General features: G+C 20.3%; 3 protein-coding genes across 3 annotated transcripts; 1 reads left to right on the top strand and 2 right to left on the bottom strand.

Annotated features, from left to right (window-relative positions):
* Positions 1-641: 641 nt before the first annotated feature.
* PADL01_1013000 (transcriptional coactivator ADA2) lies at positions 642-8171 on the top strand (the record flags this gene model as incomplete). Its single annotated transcript, XM_028682188.1, has 1 exon — positions 642-8171. One exon carries the CDS (start codon positions 642-644, stop codon positions 8169-8171), a length of 7530 nt encoding a protein of 2509 aa, XP_028538491.1.
* Positions 8172-9021: 850 nt separating this feature from the next.
* PADL01_1012900 (conserved Plasmodium protein, unknown function) lies at positions 9022-12891 on the bottom strand (the record flags this gene model as incomplete). The annotated part of the gene is made up of 1 exon (XM_028682187.1): positions 9022-12891. The coding sequence occupies one exon, from the start codon at positions 12889-12891 to the stop codon at positions 9022-9024; it is 3870 nt and encodes a 1289-aa protein (XP_028538490.1).
* Positions 12892-14144: 1253 nt separating this feature from the next.
* PADL01_1012800 (MO15-related protein kinase) lies at positions 14145-15119 on the bottom strand (the record flags this gene model as incomplete). Its single annotated transcript, XM_028682186.1, has 1 exon — positions 14145-15119. One exon carries the CDS (start codon positions 15117-15119, stop codon positions 14145-14147), a length of 975 nt encoding a protein of 324 aa, XP_028538489.1.
* Between the last annotated feature and the right edge of the window lie 580 nt (positions 15120-15699).

The following is a 15699-nucleotide window of genomic DNA, read 5'->3' as shown; positions in this document are numbered from 1 at the left end:
TAAATGTAAAAAAAAGAAAAAAAAAAATTTATGAAAAAATAAAGAAAAAATTTAATATATCAAATTATATATATATATATATATATATTAATGTAATATATAATAGTATATATATTATATATATATATATATTATATTATATATGTAATATTTTTAGAGGAAAATTATTTGATCATGATTATTTAGTAATAATACAAAATATTATAATAATAATGAAAGGATATTTATTATATTTAATAAAAAAATAAATTTTATCTTATATATATATATATAATAATTTAAAAAATAATAATAATGTTAAATATGTATTATATATACATATATCATATATATATTATATATATTTAAAATAATTGTTATATTATTTTTATAGACAATTATCCATTGTAAGAATTTTATATTTTGTTTACTTTTGTTGAAAAAATATTATATTCTTAAAAATATATAAAAAAAGGAAAAGAATAATATATAATATATGTATGTAAGCGAATATAAAAGTACATGTATTAAAAAAAAAAAAATAAAATAAATTTTCATATAGGATAAAAAATTTTCATTTATTATATATATATTTATATATATATATATTTATTTATATTTATATTATTATATATGTATCAATTTTTTTTTATAATTATATAATGAATATAAATAAATATGAGGAATTTTATCCAAGTATTTTAATGCACGAAAGACATTGTGATTTAAGTAGTGCCTATGTAGTATATGAAAAAGGACAGTTAGAGATATTAGAGCAAGAGGTTTTTAAGGCTATAATTATTAGAGCTCTAATAATTGAAGAAGTAATAAAATATATAAAATACATATTATATAATTATGAACTTATAAAATATCATAATAACAATAAAAATAATAACATTTTTATAAGGTCATATGATAACACAGATATACGAGAGAATCAGATAAAAGATATATACTGTCGTAAATTAGTAAATAAGAATAATAATATAATATATCATAATAATTTAATAAAAGATGTAGATCATAATAATTTTAAAAGTAAATTTTACGTTATACAATTTAATGGTAATGAAAGTATACGAAGGAATTTTTTTAAAAATAAGCAAAAAAATACCATTAGTAATGATTATATAAGAATACAAGGAAATGATGTAATTGAAAATAAAAATGAAAAAATAAATAAATCTTTATGTAATGTAATATCCAATGAAAATAAAGAAGCTATATTAAATAATAAAAACTTTAATACCATAATGTTATTAGAAGAAATAAAAAGAAAAGCTATTTTTTTTATTGATAAATATTCTTATGTCGTTATATATAAAAGCATTAATGATTATTATAATGTTTTAAAAAAAAATCTTATTGATATATCATTAAAATGTTGTAATAACAAATTTCAATTATATTCGAAAAATATTAACAGCTATAGTATAAAAGATTATGTTACTGGTTATATAAATAAAATGAAAGAATACGAAATGAAATATGAATTTTCAGATGACATAATTGTAAAAATAAAGCATAAACAATATATTAATATGGATTTAATTTATAAAAGTAATAATAATAATAAACCAATATCTAACATAAACAAATATAATAAAGTAAACAATAACATATATGATATATTCTTAAATTTTGTGATAATTTTCTTTTATTTATATATCAAAAATAGCGATGATAAAAGAAAGGAAGATATATGTAACAATTTTTATAATTTTCTTAAGAATAATTCATATAATTTTGAAAAATTTTATGTATTCATATTATTGTGTAATAATTATATTGTTTCTATACGTAATGATAAATTGATAATTTTTGTACTACACAATGGAAGAAACAAATTTTCTAATGATATTAATAAAGAATTATATAATGATAATAGTATTGAGAAAAAAATGACAACAAGTACATGTTATCATTTAAAATTTCATATTAATAAAAAATCAGTACACAATAGAAATTATTATTTTCAGAATTATGTACATGGTGTAATTTTTAAGCCCTTTTATTATTTTTTTGTAAAAGGGTGTAATAAGTATTATAAAATACAAAAATCTAAAGAATTTAAACATAACACTTATAGTAGTAATAATAATAATAATAAATGGACTAATTATTTTAATTATTTACAATTATATTGTAAATGTAAAAAAATAAATAACAAATATAGAAAGATAAAAATTATAAGTGATAATATATTAAATAAAAAGAGAAATGACAAATTAAGTGGAACATATTATTTATATAAAAATAATAAGAAAATAAACTATTTTATTGTATATTATAAAAGATATATAAAGAGAGGTTATAATAATTCAGGTAATAATAAGAAAAATATGTTTTGTTTTAAAAATAATAATATTGTGTTATTAAATAAAATAATTATATATTTGATTGATAAAAATGGAAAGGATTTAATTAAAAAAGATAAATTGGATATTAAAGAGTGGCATAAGAATACAAAACTATATTGTAATAGTAATAATACGGAAGGTGGCGATGGTGGCTATAATAATCGTTCAAATAGTAATTATAGAAATAATAGTAGTAACAATATTGGGAACTATAACAATAATGGTAGTAATTTCTTTGGAAATAGTATGGGAGGTAATAATAATGATAATGATGGTAATGACAATAATGATGAAAATAATTATAAACCAAAAAATACTTGTAATGATGATGATAATGATAACGAAGGAGAAAATAAAAGCAATAGTGGTAAATACAATAATTCGATAAATAAAAATGAAAATAATAATAATAATAGTACGGATGATATATATGGGAATAATTTAGATAATGTAAACAATGTGATGATGAATCATTATGGTGATAAAATTTCAGTTAGTAATGAAAATGTATATGATAATAATAGTAATGTTATTCACAAAAAAATGGTAGACAATAAATTAGAAGGAATAAATAAAAATGCATCCAATAATAATATGATTAATAATAAAGTTATGAATTCTGCAGGTGTTATATCATCAAATGGAGATATGAATTATAATTTAAATTATATGAATTATATGAATAATACAAATAATATGAATATGCCAGGATCAGGTGGAGGTTCAGGAGTAAATCGAATGACTACTGTTCCAATCAATCATGTAATGAATTTCCCAAACTCATATATGGGTGGCGCAAATATACCTGGTCAAGTTTCACAAAATATGCATTTTGATGGAATAGAAAATATGCATGATATGAAACAAACACCACAACAAATGAAGCATAAAACTAGTCAATTAAATTCTTCAACTAATCAAGGTGATATAAATAACAATGCTAAACAAGTAGGAGGATTACCTTCTAATTTTATGCAGAATCAAATGCATCAACAATACCAATATCAACAGCAAGTACATATGCAACAATTAGTACAACAACAAAATGTGCATGGGTATAATAATATGATGCAATCGAATAATCAACAAAAATTTCCAAATCAACCAGGGGCACACAAACAATCTAATGCATCTATATTAAAAATGCCACCTTTTTCATCAATGAATTCAGGAGATCAAAGAAGCAGTTATTCCATTGCACAAAAGTTACCAAGGCATGTAATGGATACCAATAATAATGTTCCCAATATCAATAATAATAACAGTAGTAATAATAATAACAATAATAATCCAAGACATTCTAGTTCAAATATGCCATCGTTAAATAACCCTAACCAATTTAATTCCGTTTCAATGAAGTTCCCCTATAAAGGTAGTTCACCTCAACCAATGACTTCAATAAATAATAATAATCCAAATCAACCAAATCATATGCCAAATATATCTGCTCAACAAAATATGCAAAATGTAAATAATAATAATAATAATAATAATCCATCAGTAGTTCAGCAAATGAATGTTAATCATCCCATTATGCAACATAATATGATGCAACAGAATCAAAATAATATGCATAATTTAGGTGCGAACAAACCAAATGAATCTCAGACAATGTTTCCATTAGGTGCATCTTCAAGCCAACAAGGAAATATACAAAACTTAGCATCACCAAATAAACAAAAAATGCAACAATTATTTCAACAAGGTGGACAACAAATAATTGCACCAAATCAAAAAGGTATAAATACCGCAAGTATTTCCGGTTCTATTAGTAGACAAACGAATCAAGGAACAGGACAAATTCCTATAAGTCATCAAAATATTCAACAATTTTATCATAATAATTCTGGACAAATGTTTCAACAACAACCCCCTTTTTTACAAAGGGTTTCTACTACCCCACAACATGTTCCACAACAACAAGTACCTTATGAATGGATGAATAATCCGTATATGCATCATCAGTACATGCTTCAACAATGTCAGTTAACACCTCAACAATTGTTTATGCATCAACAAAAACAACAAAATAATATGTTGCATCATCAACAACAGCAACAACAACAACAATTACAACACCAACAAATACAACAACAACAATTACATCAGCAACAGATGCAACATCAACAAATACAACACCAACAGATGCAACACCAACAATTACAACAACAACAGATACAACACCAACAATTACAACAACAACAGATACAACACCAACAATTACAACAACAACAGATACAACAAGGAAATATACCTCCATTGTCAGCGCGTCAATCGAAACAAGGAATATTACAAATGCAATCACAAAATAATATTTCTCATTTACCTCCAAACTTAGAACAACATTTTCAACAACAAAATATATCTGAATTACAGCAGCATCAACAGCAAATTCAGAATATATCTGCACAACATTCAAGCATTTCCACCTTTAAACCTAATGCTCAGCAAGTAATGTACCAAGGAGAAATGTTTAAGGATAGTAATATATTACAGGGAGAACATAATTTGGAAATGATGGATGGTGTAAATGAAAGGCAACGAACGAATGATACTTTAAAGGGAGGAAACATAGTAGAAGTGAGTAATGTATCAATGGAAGCTATAACAGAAGAAGATATTTTTGATAGTAATTACCATTGTGATATATGTAATAAAGATATAACTCATACGATTCGTATTAGATGTGCCGAATGTGTAGATTTTGATTTGTGTGTAAATTGCTTTAGTACAGGGAAAGAAATGAAATCAGATAAATGTGAACATTACAATTATCATAATTATATACCTATACCTAAATATGATTTTCCATTATATAAATTAAATTGGAGTGCTGAAGAAGAATTGTTGTTATTAGATGGAATAAGTAAATTTGGTTTTGGTAACTGGGAACAAGTTGCTGATTTAGTTAATTCTGTTGCAAATATTACTAAAACTGATAGGGAATGTGAAAGTCATTATTACAACTATTATTTAAAATCTAATTGTGCACCTTTACCTGATAATAAAAGATTATTAATAAAACCAGATGGAAATCCATATGAAATAGAGCATGTCGTAGAAAAGGATATTAATGACAATGATGATTATACATTGCCCAAATCCAAAAAGAATAATAGGACACAAATTATTGGATACTGGCCATTAAGAGGTGATTTTGATATTGAATATGATAATGATGCTGAATTGTTATTAGCAGATATGGAGTTTAAAGAATCTGATTTACCTCAACAGAAAGAATTGAAATTACAAGTTTTAGAAATATATAATTCCAAATTAGATGAAAGAATTTATAGAAAGAGAACAGTTATCGAAAGAGGTTTATTAGATTCTAAAGCACAAATGCAAAAAGAAAAGAAACGAACGAAAGAAGAAAAAGAATTATATGCTGCACTCAAACCATTATCACGATTCCATTCACCACAACACCATGAATATTTTATACAACTATTACTAGAAGAACAAAAGCTACGTCAAAGATTAACAAAATTACAGGAGTGGAAAGCATTAGGACTTCAAAATATAGAACAAGTACAAGAATATGAAATTGAAAAAAATAGGAGAGCTAAAGAAATGGTAAAACAAGAAAGTAATAGTACTACGGGTATTATTACTATGAATAATATAAGCAGTAGTAATAATAATAATACTGTTACAACTGAAAAATTAGGAAAATCACTAAAAACATCTAAAAAAGACTATAAAATAAAAAGTAAAGAAGAAGAAACTGATGAGAATAAGAAATTGAATATAGATACATTTGTAGCTCTTGATTTGTTAAATGAAAAGGAAGTGGAATTTTGTAAAAATATGAAACTTCCTATATTATTCTTCTTATTAATAAAAAGATTATTAATAATGGAAGTAAGCAATAGTAATTTGAATATGCTGAAAGATATTAATGAATTGAAATTAAAAGGATATAAAGTAGGTCAGTTATATGATTTCTTTTTAAGTTTTGATATAAATCAGAAAGACGAATTTTTGAACAGTGGAACCTTAAACACGTCTTACTTAAAAAAAAATGACGGAAAAAGGAAAAAATCGAAAAGTAATTTTGACAACACAAATTCAAAGGAAATTGATGGTAAAGAAAAGTTAGTCGTCGATGGTAAGGATGAAAAGAATGATAAAAACAGTAGCAATAATAATAATAATAATAATAATAATAATAATAACAATAATAACAATAATAATAATAATGCCAATGTTGATAATTATAATATCTATATCGATAATAATAATAATAATAATAATAGTATTGATGATAATAATATTGGTAATTACTCATTGATGGCACTTCAAGGGGAAGTTCATGATGAAAATGAAAAAAAAGGAAAATCAAAAAATGAAGATAAAAGTAAAACTTCTAATTTGGCTAATAAAAATAGTAATAAAGGATATAATAAATTAAATAGTCCACCAAAAGACGATATGAATGATATTAAGGAAGATGCAAAGGACATAATTTTGACAGAATGTGTAAATGATAAGAATATGGAATCACTTTTTGTGGATAATAACTTAGAATCAGACAATAATGGTCAGTTGAAGGAAAGCGAAGAAAAATGTGATGAATTAAATTTAACGGAAAAAGAATTAAATGAACATATTTTAAATCCACTCGTTGATGAAAAAGATAAGAAAGTTAAAGACAAAAAAGGAAAAATTTGTGGAACAGTAAAAAGTATGGATAGCAATTTAATACAAAATGAAGTTGACATGAAAAGTAATGAAACTTTATTTAATGAAAAGAAGAAAGGTTCCATAAAAAGAAAGAATAGTATTGTTAATAATGTATATGATAAAGAATGTGAAAATAATGAAAATATGAATATTTTAGAAAACGAAGTAAAAGACAACATAACAGTTGATGATATAAAAGAAAATAAGGAAATACCAAACGGTATAACCGAAACTTTTGAAAGTATAGACCATATTGAAGAAGAGAAAGATATGACAATGAAAGATATTAAAAATGACAATGATGATAATAATGATGATAACAAGGATGATACAAAAAATGATTGTGATCATGAAAAGGATGATGATGACTATATTGTCCAAGGTGAAAACCTTGATGATGATAAAAAAAGAAAAAAAAAGAAAAAAGAAAAAAAGAGTGAATCTGCAGATGATAAAAGTGACGAATTGAGTAGTTTAAAAATAAATGAAAATGAATGTACTTCAAATGATATTGAAGAAGATATTAAAAGTATAAAGTCCTTAAGAAAAAAATCTTATGAAAAAATTAAGGGAGTTACAACAAACCTAAAAAATAATAGCAATAATAAAAAGAAAACAAATGATAGTTTTGATGAAATAGAAAAAGAAACTACTGTTAGTGTAAACATTAATGATTCAAATAATAGAAAGTCAAAGAAAAAAACACCTGAAAAACTTGAGACAAATAATTATCAATCTCATGTTGAACCTATGGAAAATAATATAAAAAAAAAAATTACGAAAATGAGAAAATCTAGTGAATATAGTATAACTAGAAATGAATCAAAAATTAATAATAATTCAGATGTATTTAATGATAATAGTTTTACAAAAGATGATTCCAACATAGATTTAGATGATAAACCATCAAAAAATAAAAAATCAGTTTCTTCAACTTCGGCTGTTATTCTGAATAAAAATGAAAAAGGAAAACGTACCAAATTGACAAAAGAAAGGGCTACTATTGATATAACATCCACTGTAGATACAAAAGAAAATGATAAAAAAATGAAAAATTTTGAAGCAAATTTGAAGAAAAAGGCAAAAAAAAGAAAGGGATCAGTAAGCTTAATCTTAAACCCCAAAAAATCATTAAAATTATAAATATAAATATTCAATACATTTAAAGGAAGGCAATATATATATATATATATTTAGAAAACAACGAAATAATATGAATAAATAAATGATTATTATTTTTACTATATATTGTGAATATTTTTATATATATTATTTTTTATAATTGTTATTGTTTCCTTAACATTTGTGAGTCTTTTTATATGTATATTTTAGTTTAGACATGTATTCATATATGAATATATATATATATATATATATATATATATATTTATTTATTTATTTATTTTGTAAATCTTTGTTTATTTATATTTTTACATTTTTCATTATCTTTCAATTTGAATATTTTATATATATATATATATATATATATATATATATATCATTTCCAAAGTATGAATTAACATATTAGATCATTTAGAAATAACAATAATCAAAAAGAAATATACATATATATATATTATTTTTATTACAACTTTTTTTTTTATGTTATTTTTGTTGTATATATATATATATATATATATATATAAAAGAACATTTCACAATTTTTTAAATGATGTTAATTTATATTTTGCAAATAGTTTAAAAAGTATATTTTTTTTCCTTATAAATTTTCTTTTTTGCTTTAACCTTTTTATTGTATTTTTATTATTTTAAAAACAAATTGATTAACGTTTTTAATATATATATATCAATTAAAAATGGATATGAATTTTTTAGTTCATATGAATCACAGAAAAAAAAAATATAATATATATATATATATAATTCATGATCAAAAATTTATAATAACATAAAAAAAATTATAATAAATATACAAACAAAAAGAAAAAAAAAACATCTATAGATCATATATATATGTATAGATTTTCATAATTTATTGAATATTATTTATCAGGACAATTGTTTTTATTTTATAACAACAGTTATCTTGTTTACAGTTACATACACTATTCACAAATGTTTCTTTTTCATGTTGAGGAATGTTATTATTTTTTTTATTTGAAAAACAACAGAATTCTCTTATGTACATAAGTAAAAAATAGAAGAATCTATTAAATAAAAAATATATATCTTCTATGGATAAAATGTTTGAAATTTTTGTTTTTAAAACTTTTGAAAAATTATCATTTAATTCATTTTTAAAATTAAAAATATATCCTATATTTGATAATTTTTTTATACCTATAATGTGATATGTATGATAAAGACAATCATTCATTTTTATTAATTTTTTATCTCTATATGCAAATGAATAATTCATTTTATTAAGAATATTGAATAATATATTAAATTCTTTATTTAGACAAATTTTTGCTTTTAAATCATTATATTCTTTCATCATTTTTATATTATATATATAATCAAAAAAATGCACATATGTGTTCTTAAAATAGGTATAATTATTATAATCATTATTAGAATTATATTTTAATATATCATAATGATATAACATTATTTTTATTTTTTTATTATTATTGTATTGTTTGTTATATTCTTGAATGGATAAATTGCATAATTTTCTATCTTCATTATAATTTGAGACAGATTTATTATTTTTAGTCCCAGAACACGTAACAGTTGAATATTCAAGATCTTCAAGGGGGGTATTTGATATTCCTATAAAATCTTTTTGTTTCATTATCTTATCATTTTTTAAATCATTTTCTAATAATTCTTCAACATTTTTTATTATAATATTATTTTCTTTTAACATCATAGATATATTTTGCTTAGATAATTTGTTCTTTGTAAAATTTTGTATATAATATATTTGATCACATGTAAAAAAAAAGGTTTTTTGTGAAATATATTTTTCATTTATTATATCATTTTTGTTACTAATTTTTTTGGCTATTTTACTTTTAAAATATTGTTTAATATTTTCTTCTTCCATTTGGTTTTTATATTCTCCAATATCATGTTGTAAATTTTTTCGAATACAAAGTGAACTATGTAACTTGTTTGGACTAAAAAAATTTGAAGAATAACAGTTGTATAAAATATTTTTTATAACATTAAAAAAAAAATATTGTACCACAATTTTTATATTATAATAACATATAATTTCCATATTAGTATCATTTATAGTGGACATGTTTATTTTTTTCAAAATGTGTAGATACGAAAAAAAATCGGATGGCAATTTGTCATTTTTGATATTTCTATTATTTTGTTTATTTATATATTTTAAAAAATCATCACATTTTATATTTATAATACTTATTAAAAAGTTTTGTAACTCACACGAATCCAATGAATCTTTTAGATTATGATTAAGGTCTGAATTTATAGTTTGGTTAATATTATTCTTTGTATTCTTAAGAGAATAATTTAAAACATTATTTTTTATATTATCATTATTAATGTAATTATTCTTTATGGGAGAAATATTATGCTCATTATTATTATTATTATTGTTACTTACTATGTTAGTTTTTTTATTTCCATGGTTCATATATTCTTCTATATGAATCTCCTCATTATAAACAACATCATTACAATTCTGGTGATAATTCATTATACTCTCATTTTGTAAATTAAACGTTTCAGAATTATCATTATTAAATATTGAATTAATATTCACTATAGATTTATTTTGTTCCTTATTTATAAGATTGTATGTTAACATTTTCGATAAATACTCATTAATATTATTCAAATCAATATTATATGAGTCATCAAAAGAATATTGCCCATATATAATTTTTTCCTCTTCTGATAAGTAATTTTTTACTATATTTTTTATGAACCTCTTTAAATTCATGTTATCATAATTCTCAGAGAAGAGGTATTGAATATTTTTATAATTATCTTCAGACTGAAATATAAAATTATGATCTACTAAAATGTCCGATATACTAAGAAAATCGTTCTGGATATATAAAAATAATTTTGATATATATAATTGAATACGTTTAAATAAGAAAGAGAAATTATTTTTGTTATTAATAATGTTATTATTTAAAATAATATAAAATAGATACATTTGTAATAATATATAGTTACTGCAAATAACACGCAAATAAAGAAATACATCTTTATAATTAGGATTCATAGGAAAACCTAAAAATTCATTAATAGTATTGTGAAAAAATATTAACATTTCTTTTTTCTTAGATATCATTATTTTTTGTACAACATCTAAAGAAATACAAATTAAATGATCTTTTATATTTATATTAAAAACATTAAAAGTTATAATAATAGAAGAACAAACGAAATATTGTAAATTTTTCCCACTACATCTACTTGATTTATCATATAAATTTGTATCCATATTGTCATTTTTATTCCATAAAAAAAAAAGAGAATATATCACACATGAATATAAGGATAACAAATTAACATTCTTTTCTAAATGTTGAATTAAAAGATTTTGTTCCATTTCTTTATTTGAATCTCTTTTTTTTTTATTACTATTTACAGAAACGTTTGATGAAACGAATTCATTACATATATTATTATTATTAACATCTGTAGGAGAAACATTTTCATTTATATTATTACTAGTATAACTATAGGATTTATTATTAACACTATTTGATTCCTTAATATTATTATTATTAATATTATTATCATTTATCATATAATAAACATTATCATTCATATATTCAATCATATCAATATTAGTATTATAAGTAGTACTACTCTTTATTACATTATCAAAAATATTATTCGGAATACTATCATTAAACCTTGTTTCATTTTTCAATTTATTATCTTCATCTTCAAATATAGATGAATAACCATCATCATTTGAATCTTCAAAAAAATTTATATCATCTAAAATTTCTTTATTATTGATATTTCCATTTTTATAATTCTCTAAAGTATTCACATTTATATTTGTATTATCATCATTATTATTAATTGTATCTTTATTATCATAATCATTTTCATATGTTTTATTTTTTTTTCTTCTTCTTTCAACAAATTTTTCATTGAGAAGAAGGGATTTATGTTTTTCTTCGTTATCTGTCTTGTTTGTATTTGAAACCATATTTGTTTTATATTTATTATTATCATGATCATTATTATAATTATTATAACTATCATTGTCATTATTTTTTCTTTTTAAATTTAATATGTCCATATTATCATCATTTGATTCATTATTAATAAAATCAAAAATATCATCAAAGATATTTACTCTTTTTTGTACTTTCATCCTTTCTTTATTATCTATATTATTCTGTAAATTCTTCATTTTCATAATAATATTCTTAATGCATTTTTGCATAAAGGGTAATAAATCATTAGTTATGAAATTTTTTATTTCTAATTTATTACAAATAAGATATATAATTTTAGCAAGATGTTTACAATACACTTTTTTCTTATTGATATTTCTTTTTATCTGATATTTCAATTCTTGGATAGTCATAATGTCATCATTCAAATTACAATATATAAAATTCAAACATAAAATTAAAACCCATACTCTATTTTCTCCTCGAACTTTTATACCTTTAATATTCTTTATTTTTTCATAATTATTAATATAGTAATTAAAATGTTTTAAATCGTTAGCTACACATATTTTCTTTATTATTTCTACATATCTTTCTTTCTTATTATAAGACATACGATTTTTATTATTAAAATTATCAAATAATTCTTCTTCATCACTTGAACCTATACATTTATCTGAACCTTCTTTGATTAAACTTTTCCATTCATAGTTATTACATGACTTTTTTGCATCTTCATTATATATTTCAAATATATTGTTATTATTATACATTTTTTCTTCTTTTTCTAAATTTCCATATCTTCTAGGTTATTAAAATCTATGTTATCATACATTAAGATATTTTATCATCTATACTTTATATATAATACATTGAAAAGGTTAAATAAATATCATTATATATATATAATCATATATATTTTTATTTATTAATTCATATTTTACTTTTTTATAACAAAAAAAAAATTTAACCATATTTATTTTATCATATATTAATTATAAGATATAATTTATTATATAATATTAAAGATATACAAAAAAAAAAAAAAAAAAATTCCTTCCTTTAAAATATTAAAATATATATATATATATTTATTTACTTATTTAATTTTATTGTTATGTAAAGGTTTTTATTACAAAAATTTTTTCATAAATATCTATTTATGGTTTTTTTTAATGAAATTTTTTAATTAACAAGTCAAAAAAAAAAAAAAAAAAATACTTATATATATAGATATTATTATGAATACCATATAATTCTTATATATATATAATATATATATAATATAATATGCTTAATACAGATATTATAAAATACATAGGAGGAATTATATTCATCAATTTTATAATAACTGAATAATAGAATCATAAATATATAATAATATGAATAAACTATAAATATCAATTAGAAAATATATATATATATATATATATATATATATTATTATGTAGACTTATCTTTTACAATAATAATACATATGAAAAAAAATTAAATAAAATAATATAAAAAAAAATAAAATACATTAATGTATATATACTTAAAAAAATGGTTGAATTTTTCTTTTTTTTTAACTTTAAAAAAAGGTCAATAAAGACATAGATATAATGAAAAATATATTATATATGTTTATATATATATATTATAAAAAATAATATAAATTTATTACATAAAATAATAGCAATATAAATATAGAATGTAAAACAAAATGATTGGAGTGATATTTATATAATAATCATAAAAAAATGAAATGAAAAAAACAGTGACTAAATAATATAAATATTTTTAAAGAATATATATATGTGTTAATTATTCTCAAAATGGATATATAAAAACATTATATATAAACATTTTTTTTTTTTTTTTTTCATTTATTTCATGATATATATATATATATATATATATATATATTTCATTTGAATCATATACCTTTAATTAAAATAATATATATCTTCACAAAAAATGGTCAAATTACTTAAAAATGTTAAAAAAAAAAAAAAAAAAATTGGAATAAGAAAATAATGCTTATTTATAAATCATTGAAAGGTAATTGTGATATATCACATGGCAAAGGGTCATTAAAAAAATATCTGTGTTTCATAGCGTCTTCTGCACTGATACGTTCATGAGCATTTAATTTTAAAAATGACATTAACAAATCAATACAATCATCATCATCTATTTTAAAATATGTTTTAAAATCTTTTTTTGTAGCTTTTGTAAATTCTGTATATAGAGGAAGACAAAGAGCTTCTGGCCAATTATTTTCGTTAGGAGTACCTAAAAGGAAAAATATTTTTCCTAATTGATCAATTTCATTTTCTCCTGGGAACAGAGCTTTCTGTAATAATAGTTCAGCAAAAATACAACCAAAACTCCACATATCAATAGATGAATTATATTTATTACTACCCAGTAATAATTCTGGTGCTCTGTACCATAATGTAACAACTTTGCTTGTAAGATTTAAAGTTTTTTTATATGTATCTCTGAATAGTTTATCTGAATACATATCATAACCATATTTTGTACATAAACCAAAATCAGCTAATTTGACTTCTCCTTTTTTATTTATAAATATATTTGCTGGTGATAAATCTCGATGCATAAAATAATATTTATGTAATATATTTAGACCATTTAAAATTTGTAAAAGTATACACTTCTTTTGACTATCTGTTAAAAAAATTTTTCGATTAATTATTTTAGCTAAATCATAGTCCATTATTTCCATTACTAAATTTATATAATCTTTTTCACAATATAAATCTAAAGCACTCATAATATTTTTATGTTTAATTTCCTTCATTATTTTAATTTCTCTTAATAATACAAAATTTATACCACAATCATCAATATAATTACTTATCTTATTTAATTTCATCTTCTTTATTGCAACTTCTTTTTTTAAAATCGTATCATATGCCTTATAAACTTTACCATAAGAACCCTCACCTAAAAAATTAGGCTTGAATATATATCTTTCTGTTGAATTATTTTCCATCACAATATAAATATTTTTTTTAATCAAATATATAAAACGAAATTAAAAAGAAAAAGCAATCTTTCACATTAATTTTTCTTCCAAAAGGATTGCAACACTTATATAATACATTTGCATATTTCTTTGTCGATATATTTTTACATTTATATATAGTTTTTTTTTTTTTTTTTTTTTTCTATTTTTTTGGTTTTTAATTTATTATTTCTCAACTTATTAACATTGTGACGAAATGTATATATAATGACATTTTATTTTACATAATGTTATTATAAGTATTTCATGATAAATATTATAGATCAAAAAAAAATATATAATTTATTACATTATTTACAATAAATTTTGTATTAATATAAATATATATTATATTATATTATATTATATTATATTATATTATATTATATTATATTATATGTATATTTATATATTTATATTTCTTTTTAATAATTTTCCTTTTTATTTAAATACCCAAATTAATGGTAATAATAACAATATAACGTAACTTTTGGAGTATTTTACAGATATTTCAAAAATATCAAAAAATGTCAAATTATGTTTAATACCTTATTAAAAATTATCATTG

This window comes from Plasmodium sp. gorilla clade G2, assembly GCF_900097015.1.
Source record: "Plasmodium sp. gorilla clade G2 genome assembly, chromosome: 10".
NCBI classification, from domain to species: domain Eukaryota; phylum Apicomplexa; class Aconoidasida; order Haemosporida; family Plasmodiidae; genus Plasmodium; species Plasmodium adleri (nom. inval.).
Note: the sequence above shows the minus strand (reverse complement) of the source record. Positions and strands in the feature narration are given on the sequence as shown.